Genomic DNA, 13,149 nt, shown 5'->3' with positions numbered 1-13,149 from the left:
TGATACATTTGAGTGGGATTATGCTGATTTGAGAATATTGTTTAAATCTAGAGTTATAATGTCTTAATAACCTAGAGAAGCATAACACCGTCATGATAATTAAGTGCAAGAAGAAGAGGGATTTTTAAAGCAGACAGTACATAATTTTACTGCAAGTTTCATATAACCATCCCTATGTGGGTGAAATTATTTAATAGAGGTTCAAATTGGTACTAATCCAAGAAGTAGTTTAAAAATTACTAGTCACTAAGAAAGTAATAATGTGGACAATTATACCAACGTATTCAATTCAGATATATATTATGTTCCGGTCAAAAACATGGGAAGAGTTATTTCTAATTTGTCAGATTTTTAAAATTACTCACAGAAGCCTCTTCACCATTAAAATTTACATTATAATCATTCTTGGGTACTTTTAACCTTGGAGGAAAGACTTCATTGGAACCTGAAAGAAAACTTGAAGAGAAATAATCTACCATTTCAACAGTTTTGCCAAACGAAATGATATGCCCAGGAACAGATCAGTTATATTGGTAAAGAGGAATTCTGCTATTCAAAATTGTTCTTAACTTGCACATGTACGCTTCTCTCTTATCCACTTCAGTGCCCAGCAAAATCATATAAAGATGGGGACAGAATTCGCTGAAAAATTGTAGATTTAGGTACTACTTTTTGGGATCCAGCCCAAAATAGTTAGAATATTTTGTAGCATGAACAGAATGAAATATATGGCAAGAGAAACCACGTCTTCTGGGTTATTACCTAAAGAATCTTTGCATTTAAATAAATAAATAGGCTTCTGAACTCAGGGGCTGAAAAGAAAAACATGTTACCGCTTAGAGCACTAAACTGACTGGAAGTTAGCTCGTCTGAAAAATCTTTGGAATGAGGTTTCTGGGAAATGCAGAGATCGGAGGAGAACCTTCTAGACTGCTAAATGGAGTACATGTACTACTTAGACTTCTGAAATATCATCTGAAGAACATCAGTAAGAATTATACTATGGGATCTTACAAAAATCTCCTGTGGGTGATATGGTGATGGCTACTTCCGTAGATATGGAAGTTCACACCCTTCAAACCTGACAGTTGTTCTTTAAAGCACCTTTCCATAAAACAGCAGGAGGCTAGACACTAAACAAGTTGATTTATTTATCTGATCATCATATATACCAGTATGGTTTTTTGCTGTACACAGGGCTTTTAATACAATACTAGAGTTTCCCAGCTTGATCTACCATCTCAATTTTAAAATGAATGAAAGAGGATAGACAATCCATGAAGAAATTGTACTGATAAGTACGGATTACACGTAAATTACTTGCAGGCTACTGGAATAAATTCATTGCAAAAATCAATGCTGTCAAGGATAAATTACAAATAAACATTCATGACTATATTTTTAGGATTGCTCCTTTATCAAGTCCTATTTAAGGTCCCAAGAAGCAAACAGGAAATGCGATGACTGGATCCAAGAGCACGTTCTTTTTCCAAATAGCCTGTGGAACAGTATGTATTGTTCTACAGCTTATTGTTTAGAAGGAAAGTGAAAAGAGAAATGTAGCAATAAGGTTATTTTAATACAAATAAAAATATCCCTCCACTGCGAATGTAGGTTTCCAGGATTCACGAGGACTTAATCTGTCATGAATGCAGCTGAAGCAACCATGGTGTGACCCCACAGCCTAAATTTTACAATGAGTTTTTGTAGTATTATGTTCTTTGGTCCTTCTGTTTATTTGTTCTTGGCTTCTGGAATAGGAGAAGACACTGCAGAAAATCCCTTCAGGGTAGTTCAGAGGTCTCATTACCTTTCATCCAAGAAATGTTACTGACGCTTAGTCTTAACAAGTATATTGAAGAAATGGGTGGGGAAAAAGCACAAAAGAATTGCTAGTGTGGAAAAGGTACCTTCAGAAGGTAATTGACAGCACAGATTGAACAAGATCAGTGTGTGTGTTCTCATTTGCTTGTAGAAGAAGGCTGATAGAGGTCTCTGAGAACACCATGAAGTTCAATAAGCTCATCAGGGAATATTCTAAATAGCTAATGATGAAAAAGCAAGCAATAGCTCAGGGACACCTCTGCCTATAAGAGCTTTAAATGTCAATATAAGTGTCTTTAATGAATGAGAAAGATGGGTATCAAGGTTTAGGATACCCAGGGGTGGTAGTGAACTTGCATTATTACAAACAACAGTTGTGCAGGCTCTCCAGGCCCCAGAATTCATTTTCAAAGGGTAAAAGAACCTAGAAATCTTCAACATATAAATTTTGCTGATGAAGAGGCGTGATTAATAATGCATGAAAATTTAACAGATTATAGTTTATTTTAAGTATTTGGGTAATAGTTCCCAGTTTATTTAATTTATATTTAACTAGACTACTTATCGTGTTTAAAACAGCTTTCAGTTATCAAACCACAGCTACTTTTACAAATATCACTAGTACCAAGAACCTTAAAACTTGAGGAATTCCCACTGAGAACGAAGATAGAATAAATGTACATTATGTCAAAATAAATGAATACTATTTTCAGAGGCAGGGCTTTTTAAAAAGTTAATATAGTCACACGGCAGATTCTTTTTTTTTTAGTACCACAATCTATTAAAACATCACAAGTTCTGTACTAAAGTTTAAACTTCAATCAAAACCAGACTACTTTATCAGTAAACGGCAACAAAATTTGATTTCTTTTAACCACTATTGACCAAAAAGCCTTAAAGTATGAAATTTTGCAATATTTTAAACAGCTTAAATTTTAAGAGTCTCAGATCTCAGTAACGTTCCTATAAATACACTGTTTTGCTTCAGACATCAAGTATTTATTAGTTTTACCTTTAACCTTTACATTGCAAGGCTAAAGGCACATTTGAAATTTTTCAGAGGAAAGGTGACCTTTCTTAATTTTATCTGATGGCGAATTATTCTGGTCCTAAAAGTTTCTTCTTTTCTTTTAAACTTCTACACCATTGCCGTTGAGAGAGAATAGATTTTTACAATAATCCTTTTGATCCATGAAAAAATGTTTTCTCTTATAGTTTATTTTTAGGAAGAAAACAGGATTAAATATTTATTGTGCACACTTGGTTGAAAATATATCAGTGGGGCTCTGTATAATTTAGGTTAGATAAATACTACTCAAGAGCCAGCAAGAGAAAACATTTTTTCATGGATCAAAAGGATTATTGTTAAAAAATCTATTCTCTCTCAACGGCAATGGTGTAGAAGTTTAAAAGAAAAGAAAAAACTGTTAGGACCAGAATAATTCTCCATCAGATAAAATTAAGAAAGGTCAACCTTTCCTCTGAAAAATTTCAAATGTGCCTTTAGCCTTGCAATGTAAAGGTTAAAGGTAATCTTATACAGACTCAGTACACAGAGTACTATTATATTTTTCAAAAAGAGGAGGAAATAAATGATACAGTGTTTAACATAAATTGCATCTGTTGCAAGAATAAATCTCCAAGTGTAAAATTTAGAATATTTAATCCTGTTTTCTTCCTAGACACTGTATTTCAAAAAGATTTTTAATTTTAAATCCTTAAAAAATAGTTTCAGGATAAAATCTAACCCCACTAAAGATGTTTTTAACCCAGAATGACTGTCATAGTTCACCTGAAATGCCATGGAAAACATATTAATACATAGCACGCACATGAAGACTATTTTCCTTCACTTACAAATCCACCCACAAGTCTCACAATTTCACCAATCACTAATTAACTTTTTTCAGAATAATCCATGCAGATTGTACTTTTTGCTCAGAAACATGATTAACACTGTTAAATTAATGCAAAAAAATATGGGAGAGAATCATCAAAATGTTCAACTTGCATTTTTCCTTTATGCATCTTATTCTCCACAGTATTCACACACTATATAGTGAGATCGCTCAAGACATAATAAATCTTAACTTCCAACGACATCACTATATCAACACACATTTTCTTGTAAGGAAATCAAAAGCATAATACTAAATTGTCAATTTAAAATCTACCTTCTTTAACCCAGTAGTGGCTTACCTTAGGAGATCTGCTCATTTTGTATAAGTACAAATGCTAAATTTTATTGGTTACTCACAGTGGAAAACTTAAGGGAAAAAAAAATTCATGACAATGAAGTGCAGTATTTGTGTTAACCTGAGTTTCCCCATGTCCAGGAAAAAACACAACATCTACAACCCAAGATGTTAAAATAAAGCAGACCTGGATTTTCCTAAAGTCTAGAAATCATTTTCTTTTAACTTTTATTTATAATTGCAAATAGTGGCAAGGACAGAAGATCAGAATATTGAACATCAAGCAGTAAGGTTAAATATGCCTTTTTGTTGACTCAAATAGGCACACAGAGAATATTTAAAATATAAACTTAATTCCAGTGTTAATTGAAATGAAAGCTATTTTTGTGCCAGAATTAGTAGAATGATTTTATAGTGAAGGTCAAATAGGCTAAGGTGAAGATGTTCTGAACAAACAGCAAAAGACTTCTGTTTTGCTTTGAAAGAAATGGCTAATAAAAAGTTCTCCAAACTTACTGATTTTTTGTTTTCCTTTTTTTCTTTTACGGTAGCTTTATTCAGTAGAGAGTGGCAAGTTGCCTACAGAACAGAGATGAGCACAAACAAGTCACAGCACCAACTACATACAGCAACAAAAAACAATGTTGACTTGTACATAAAATTACACAATAAAATGTAACAAACGTAACAAAAAATGAAATATATAAACTAAAGTTTGATGGAGTTTTTATTCCATGTACTCATTTTACTACATCTTATTCACAAAGCACTAAATACAATGCAAGCAAATGTTGGGTTTCAATCATTTCTACTATTTCTGGCTAGGTTAAAAGTCAAACTTCTTCAATTTGCTTATGATAAACAATATGAAGCATAAATTATTATAGTCAGCTTTCAAAACATGTTTTGCCATACCCCCAAATATTTTTTTAAATAGTATATTTCAAAGGTTTAACTTTTAAAAGGTTTACATCACTTTTTAAATAATTTTTAGGTTTAAATGTTCCCATGTTTCTCTGTGTGTCCTTCAATTTAGGTTGACATATGATTCATATTCATAATTTTCTCATCTTAACATAATTGGACCACAATCATGGTTTAAATTATTTGAATGGATGGTACAATATGACACAAAGTTTCTGTAAACAAAAAGACTGAGAAAACCAGCAGGTCTATGCAGAAACTGCTACTGATTTAAAATTCAAGAGCTTTGAATAGGCCATGACTATTTTTGAAATCTACCTCGTTACAGGGGCCAGCCCAAGGCCTGTCCACCACCTCACACTATGATTTAAGTCAGACAGTGGAGCACAGCCCTTCCAGGCTGTTCCCTCTACACAAAGGTCAACTTCACCTGTGAGGATAAAAGCCACATCCTCCACATTAGCCGACACTAACTATTTTGAATAAAGCAGAAGTAACCATCAGTACAGATTACAATAAGACAGCATTAAGGAGGAAACCTGTGCCACACTAGAATTTGGCATTTTGTTACAAGAAAGCTTACAAGGCAAAAAATAACAATAATAATAAAAAAAACCCATAAGTCAAAATTCAGGTAGATACTAGAGCCCTGCGTGGGATTATTTTTAAATCCCACTCCCGTCCTGCCCCACAATACCCATTCCCACCTATTATAGCACCTGGTCCTGCAGTATCCGCAGGATCCCATCCCACAATACAGACTCCCACTCCTTCCCGCTATTATGGCAGCAGGTCCTGTGGGATCCAAGTTCCACTTCCACTGCAGGGCTCTATACTAGTCCCGTGCAGGGCTCCAGTAGATACCATAAAGCCTGTGTAATAGCCTACAAAATAAAAATGGTGGAAATTTAGAGAAAAGTTTTCATCTCCAATCCCTTTCATATTTACCTTCTAGCACAGTGGTTCAACCCACAGGTCACTTGCTATCCAACCAGCACACAGCTGCAGCCCATGTGACATCCTCAGGGCCATAGAGGAGTATACATATCTTGTGCGGAGGTAGCCCACAAAACACTGAGATCTCCACACGTGGCCCACAATGATAAACAGGTTGAGAACCACTGTTCTAGCATGTACAATCAATTCAGCACAAAATCCACCTACTAATAAAACTAGTTTCACACTGCTGAATCTGGTGTAAGGGAAATTCACAACTAAAACGTTGTGATAAGATCAGCTGAAATTTGTATTCTATCTATTTACTAAAAAGAAATTTGAATGCTAATCTCAGAATAGATACTGCCACACACACTCTGCATTAGGGAATAAATTTCTGTAGCAAATTAGAATCTCATTTTCATTTGTTAATTAAAAACACAGGTCTCTTTATACAAACCAAACAGCAGTTTTTGGTAATGATATGTTGACTGAGTTTGTTCTTGGCTTCCTATCTTGCACAACATATGGAATATGTTACCTGAAAATGAGTGAGCATGTGTACTAACCATTGCAATAACCAAAGGCTTAACTATTAGTTACATGTTGGTGATTTACACAAGAAGGAAATATCTGTTATCCTGAATTCTATTCCCACTACCCAAAATGCTGTCCGGTATAGTCCTGACTATCCAAATTAAATATCTGTTTTAATGAGATTGTTGCATTAACTGAAAGCAATTCATTTTCAGAATCAGTTATGATTAGAATTTCCTTCACATCTATTTTTGTGACTCCATTTATAAGCCCCCAAAAAAAGCCACTCCAAAATTAGTTCCATTTGCAAGATTGAATACACCTCATGCTGGGAGATGGAGGACTCCCCTTAGGGATTTTTATGAGGTTGCTTAAAAGAATTGTTTTACTCTTTCCCAGCCAAAATTATGGTGTATGGGACTGTAGGTTAAAGATGAACCATAGCCCTCTAAAAGTAGAGTTGTATAATGCAAAATAAACAAAGAATGAGAATTCAGCCATAATTCTCATTTCTTTAGTTTTGGCCACCATCTTCAAATTTCTCTAGTACTTGAATGTAGGGGAATAAGCTAATTAATGTTTTGATAAATGAAACACGGCGTAAGAAAGAGAAAGAAAACAAGGGCAAAGAAATGCAAATAAAAGGCTACTCACAACAAATTCAAAATTGAGCCTTATTTACAGCAGGCTAAAGATAGCAGACTGTTCAAAGACCCCAAGTACTCCTCAACTGTCAGATGAAGACTGGTTTCTTTTAGTATTATATTTTTCCAATTAATCTCATTTGTACTTTTTTGGCAAAGTCCAATGAGACACTTGGTTCCAAGAATAACCTAGGTGGTACATAAATGTATCTGAGTAGTCTTCTGCAGGGTTTTCTCTGGCAATATCTCAATGTATATGTTCTAGCAGCCATGGACTTGAACTAAAAGACTTCTGTATACAAATAAATGTAACTGTTAGCAAAATACTGTTGAAATAGGAATAGGTTTGAAAATATTCAAAGTAATAGCATATAAGAAAATAGTTCAGATAGATACAAGAGAGAGAACCCTAGACCAGAGGAAATAATGTCAAGTAACTGAAGCAATAATCAAGTCGATAATGCTAAAAACACCCCCACACATCATCCATGAAGCAGCATTTATTTCATCTTGAAAGGAAACCTGCCTCTCATACCCTCAATCCCACTGGATCCAACTTCCTAAAACCACCACTAGATAGAGAGAAAATGAATGATCAGACTATTTTACATCACAGACACAAGCTAGTCTTGTAGATCTAGACCCATGTAAAAGAAAGAGTTGATTAGAGATATATCTTTTAATGACTTGACTGTGAAACAGATATATTTCTCTTTTTTCCCTTATTTGGCATTTTGTACTTGAAGACTTGTGATTAAAAAGTTAGAGTAAAATAATCTCTGCTCAGTTTGTTTTGGATATCTAACAATCTTCAGGAATTCAAGAAAAGTCTTATATTTTTAATCAGCACCAAAACCAATGCATTGTTTGTACAGTACTAATCTTAAAAGCCAAATAAGTTACATTTATAGAACAAGCATTCAATGGGTAGAAAACAGCAATGCAGTAGTTCTGGTCGACCACTTGTATGGGTAATTCTTTTATAACAAACTAATAGTTCTGGAAAGTGTGTTCTCCCACAATTTAAGACAGGATTCTTTGCTATGGAAAAGTATCTTTTTCTCCTTTCCATACTGAACTGCATGCTGCCAAGCAGGATCGATTCTTTGCTATATTGGCTTCAACACAAAAGTTATTGCAGATGAGGTCTCTGTTTTGGCATCATCTTATTCCTTACTTGCACTCTGAATTTTTTGCATCCCAGCTTTAAAATTTAACTTGGATATCACTCAGATGTGGTACTACTCAGGGGTCACCAAATAAAAGTAATAGGCAGCAGGTTTAAAACAAACAAAAGGAAGTATTTCTTCACACAGTGCACAGTCAACCTATGGAACTCTTTGCCAGAGGATGTTGTGAAGGCCAAGATTGTAGCAGGGTTCAAAAAAAACAACTAGATACATTCATGGAGGGTAGGTCCATCAATGGCTATTAGCCAGGATGGGCAAGGATGGTTTCTTAGCCTCAATTTGCTAGAAGCTGGGAATGAATGACAGGGGATGGAACACTGGATGATTACCTGTCCTGTTCATTCCCTCTGGGGCACCTGGCATTGGCCACTGTTGGAAGACAGGATACTGGGCAAGAGGGATCTTTGGTCTAACCAGTACAGCCATTCTTATGTGCAGAACACATGCTGTACCACCCCCATTTTAAGGTCACCAGTGTCCTATCTGCCAACAGATGAACTTAAAACCTTCCCACCTATTACAATACATAGTTTCATAATAGAGAATGCTTTTATATGATTATGTATAAGAGCTTAGAGAAGTCATCTTTCAGAAAGTGCTTGATGAGAGAGCACACACAATATGTGTGGGACAAAGAAATAAAGACTGAATGTTGCATTGGCTTGGCTTTCTCTACGCTCGCAGACAGAAAACTTCCTGAATCCGCACGTTTTGCTAGCTTCAAGAGTAAGTCCTCAGACAACCGTATTAACATTTTGGGATGATATGCTGCTTGAGACAATCTAAATTTAAACTTACTGACGCAACATCAGCTTGGAATTTAGAAGTTATTTTAAATGACAGGAGCCAACGAAGAGCCGGATCTGACAGAGCTTCTACTGAAATCAATAGAAAATTTGCATAAAATAGAGTTATAGGAAGAGACTATAACTGTGAAGCTTGTATGATAGTTTCCTTTTTAACCAGGTTCACAATAAAGTGACCTGAAGAACATTTTAAACGGTTAGTTCTGTTCATTCGTATCTGATGCAGTAATATTTCTGCAGAACTAATGTGGATAATATTTTTAATACTTTTTTTTTTTTTTTTTTTACACTCACACAGAAAAACAGTTACGTTTTACTTCAAAGATAACAGTTTGCGCACTTACTGTACTGAAAGTAGAGGACTGAAGACAACTATTTAAATTCAATGACCAAGCAGGCTTTTTAATAGCTCTTGTATTTATGCAGCTACCACCTATATAGCTAATACCTATGATCTTTTTAAAGATTGACTAATGGATAATTATACTATTACGAAGAGCAAATCATCTACTAGCTGAATGGATTTTATACAGGGGAAGTCACTCCAGGTACAGAAAGTAAATGCGCATATAGCTATTAAATTAAAAACACTTGTTTATCTTCCTCCACACTTGCCAGACTTGCCCTCTTTGCTACCCTTACCCTCACAGGCTCCAAACTGTACACTTCTGGCAAGAACAGCTGCCTTCTTACCTCCATAGCTAACCAATGCTGTGCCTTTAGTTTCCTAGCAGAGGTATTAGAGCAAGACAAGATGACCCCACCCTTATTAGCTCAGGGTCCTCAGCTGTGAATTCAAAGTGGCATTACCACAGGTCTGCCAGGCCAGCCCCATAAACACAGTTCATTCCCTAGGCTAAGATTATGCACGCGCAAGTTCAGCTTGGAGGATTAACTACATAAATCCCATAAAACAGTTTTAAGAAAGAAATGGTCATACCACTTTCTTACTGGCCCATGGCATGAAATAACAGTTTTAAACCAAAAATTCTGACCTTTATAATCTCTACAACAAAACCTGGGGTTTAAAAATTTAAACCACAGCTGTGGGCATACCTGGTACAGACAATGGCACACGCTGCGAAGCTGGGGTGGAAACTCAGAAGAGGAATTAATGATTGCATGGAAGAATTTCTCAGTCATCTGCAGGAGACTCCGTTGGTTGGCTTCAAGACTTTCTGTATGCTCCAGTCTGCAAGACCCATACATATATGATAAGCTTTCAAAACATTACTATTTAAAAAACATACAAATTGTTCTTATATGTTCAATAGCAGCCATGTTTCAGTGTAACATTACTAGCAGCCTTGTTGAAATGCTAATGACCTACCAATAGATTAAATCTATTGTACAGATGTTTCTAAGAGGCAGAATGAGTTGAACAAAGTAGTTCACAAATACCAGGCCATTTTACAGCTTTGTAAAAAAAACATGATAATGGAATTCTCATCCATCATTAACCTTAACAGCCAGGCACACATAGTTTAGGGTCTCTCATACCCACGCAGGACAAGAAGTCCAGCAACTGTATGCTAAAGTTGAGAACATCTCCAACAAGACAGGTATTGTTTGTGCCTTAAGATCCGCATACGTAACAAGTTTTGCCAGGGTCACGGTTTTACTGAAAGTTCAAGCAGTTACTGAGGTAGCCATAGATAGGTCTATTTCATACAGGTAGAAGGGGTATTTACAAATGTGACCATTTATGGCTTCCCAAAGTCAAAGATATGGATACAAGCACAGACAAGGAAGCTTATGTTTTGGTGAAGCTATTTTAGCTCGTGTAAAATAAAAAAGGGAGACTTGCAGAACAGAGTTAGAAAAAAGCAACTACAAAATAATCTAACCATTTAGTATAAATTCTGAGGAGATATGGGAGTAATCAAGACAAAGCAGGCCATATAAAAGGAAAATCATTCTATCTTAGTTGATCAACTGGTTCAATGGCTTAAAGCAGAAGATCTGCAGAGCTATGGGCAAGAGTCACATAACAGGCCAGATCCTTAAGATCCATATTCAGGTACACAGTGGTGGAGGAGGGGGAACAGACACAATCTGAAGACTTCAATAACTCGGACATAGGTTAGGGGTTGTATAGAAGTGGATGGGTAGGGTTCTGTGGCCTGCTTTGTGCAGGAGGTCAGACTAGATGATCATATTGGTCCCTTCTGACCTATGAGTCTATGAGACACGCAAGGGGCATCTACCCCCTTTCCTGTCCATGGCCCATGTAAATGTGAGACAAAGAACTGGGTCCTTTGCTCAATGCCCCATGGCCTTTCTTCCCTGGTGACGGGGAGCTGTGTTTCTTGGTCTTCTTGGGCATGGCGGCAGAGAGTGGTGCCGGGGGTGTGCTATGCACTGAGGCTGCGGTACTAGCGGTAGAGTTTGGACGGGACAGCTCGGAAGCCGGTTGGAGGGCAGCCTCCATGAGGGGAGCCCTCAAATGGATGTTGTGTTCCATCTGGGTCCTAGGTTGAAAATGTTTACAGACACAACACTTGTCCTTCATACGTGATTCCCCCAAGAACTTGAGGCAACTGCTGTGGTGGTCCTAACAGGCATATGCCTGTTGCAGTCCGAGCAGGGCTTAAACCCTCGAGGACCAGGGCATGTTGTGTCTGGGGCTAAGTCCTCGATGGGACTCTAACTTCTAACTACATTTAACAATTACTTAACACTAGCTTCTATAAATGAACTATTTACAAGACCCTAAGGCTCAAAGTCAGAAGAGATGAAACTAGTCCTTGCTATGTAAGGGAAGGCCCTCTGACTAACCACCACGGGTGGTAAGAAGGAACTGAGAGGGCATAGGATTGGCAGCATCTGATATACCGAGGCCCGAGTGCAGTACTCAAGGGGGTGCCACAGATGACCCTACGGATACCGCTAAGGCAAAAATTTCTGACGCCGCCGCATGGGTGTGTGCGCACACCTAGAATGGAGTCAACATGAGCAAGCACTTGAAGAAAAATGAATCCTGTCAAATTAGTATGGATGGGAAACAGGCTTATAAATAATCATGATAATTTTTTTTCCCATTTCAAACCTTGTAGGATCCACCTCAAAGCTGACATGATGCCATTCAGAGGACGTGATCACGGTCCTTAATAAAGGTTCCAAGAGCTTCTGCAGATATGTAGCACCATATACCTATGGAGAAAATACATCAGAATGTGTGGCCAAGCCAGCATAACTCAAAGCACAAGAATATTTTCAAATACTGAGTATGTCAAGCTTTACACATTAATTCTATTTTGTCTTGCATCTGATCATGTTCGTACAAGCAATGAATCTTAAAATATTGTCTCTGAGATTATGTAGTTCTCACAGCCAGAATGCTACAAACACAAGCAAACATATGCTTAAGAAATGTGAAAGTACTTAGAATTATCACCTTCCTGAGAAGTTTATGCACAAATGCTAATATATTAAGTGCTATATTAAACTTCTGAAGTATATCAAAGTAAATGAGCTTTCAAAATAGTACAGCAAGAAACACGTGAACTTAATTCACTCCTTCTCTCATTTATAAGTGCTAGAATAAATTTTTTTATTTTTTTTAAGACAGCATCCTCCTGACTTAAAATCTATTGACTACCTACCCAAAAAGATACCAAGTTCATCATCACTGCTTTATTAAAAGAAGTATCTATGCAATTTGGGTACCAAACGGTTATTTTCTTACGAACTGAATGCACAGAAGGAGGAAATATTTCTTGAACAAGGAAAGAGACTGTCCCACGGCTTTTTAAATAAGATGGGTGATAAAACAGCTACCAGTTAAAAAAACCTTTTAGCTTTATCTTTGACTTGATAAACAGGTCTTAAATTGACCAGATGAGGGGATAAGACAGAATCATGCAAAGTTAGTATTTGTACTTCATAGGATCGTTTCTGGAACACAAAGTTGTAACTGAGTTATACAATTATTTCCATAAACTATTCCTCCTAAATAACTAAGAAAAGCAGAAGTTATCAAATGTTTTAAGCCTCTTTAAAAACAGATGGGACTCCTGCTTAGACTACATCAATTCAATGCCCACATATCAGTTTACCTAATTCATAACAAGGCCTTAAACTGGAATTCAGT

At 36.4% G+C, this 13,149-nt stretch overlaps 1 protein-coding gene across 3 annotated transcripts in view; it reads right to left on the bottom strand.

Annotated features, from left to right (window-relative positions):
* The window catches only part of NF1 (neurofibromin 1), a 172,856-nt gene that overhangs the window by 95,643 nt on the left and 64,064 nt on the right, over positions 1-13,149 (bottom strand). For 2 of the 3 annotated variants that reach the window (XM_032779402.2, XM_032779404.2), the window contains 3 exons: positions 12,106-12,209; positions 10,113-10,248; positions 4,536-4,598 (listed from right to left, as the gene is read on the bottom strand). In XM_032779402.2, the coding sequence (XP_032635293.1) occupies positions 4,536-4,598; positions 10,113-10,248; positions 12,106-12,209 (303 nt within the window). The remainder of the gene's footprint in view (positions 1-4,535; positions 4,599-10,112; positions 10,249-12,105; positions 12,210-13,149) is intronic. The other variant, XM_032779403.2, reaches the window with a different exon arrangement.

Source organism: Chelonoidis abingdonii, chromosome 20 (assembly GCF_003597395.2).
Source record: "Chelonoidis abingdonii isolate Lonesome George chromosome 20, CheloAbing_2.0, whole genome shotgun sequence".
NCBI classification, from domain to species: domain Eukaryota; kingdom Metazoa; phylum Chordata; order Testudines; family Testudinidae; genus Chelonoidis; species Chelonoidis abingdonii.
The sequence above is the reverse complement of the archived record's forward strand: the minus strand, read 5'-3'. Positions and strand labels throughout refer to the sequence as shown.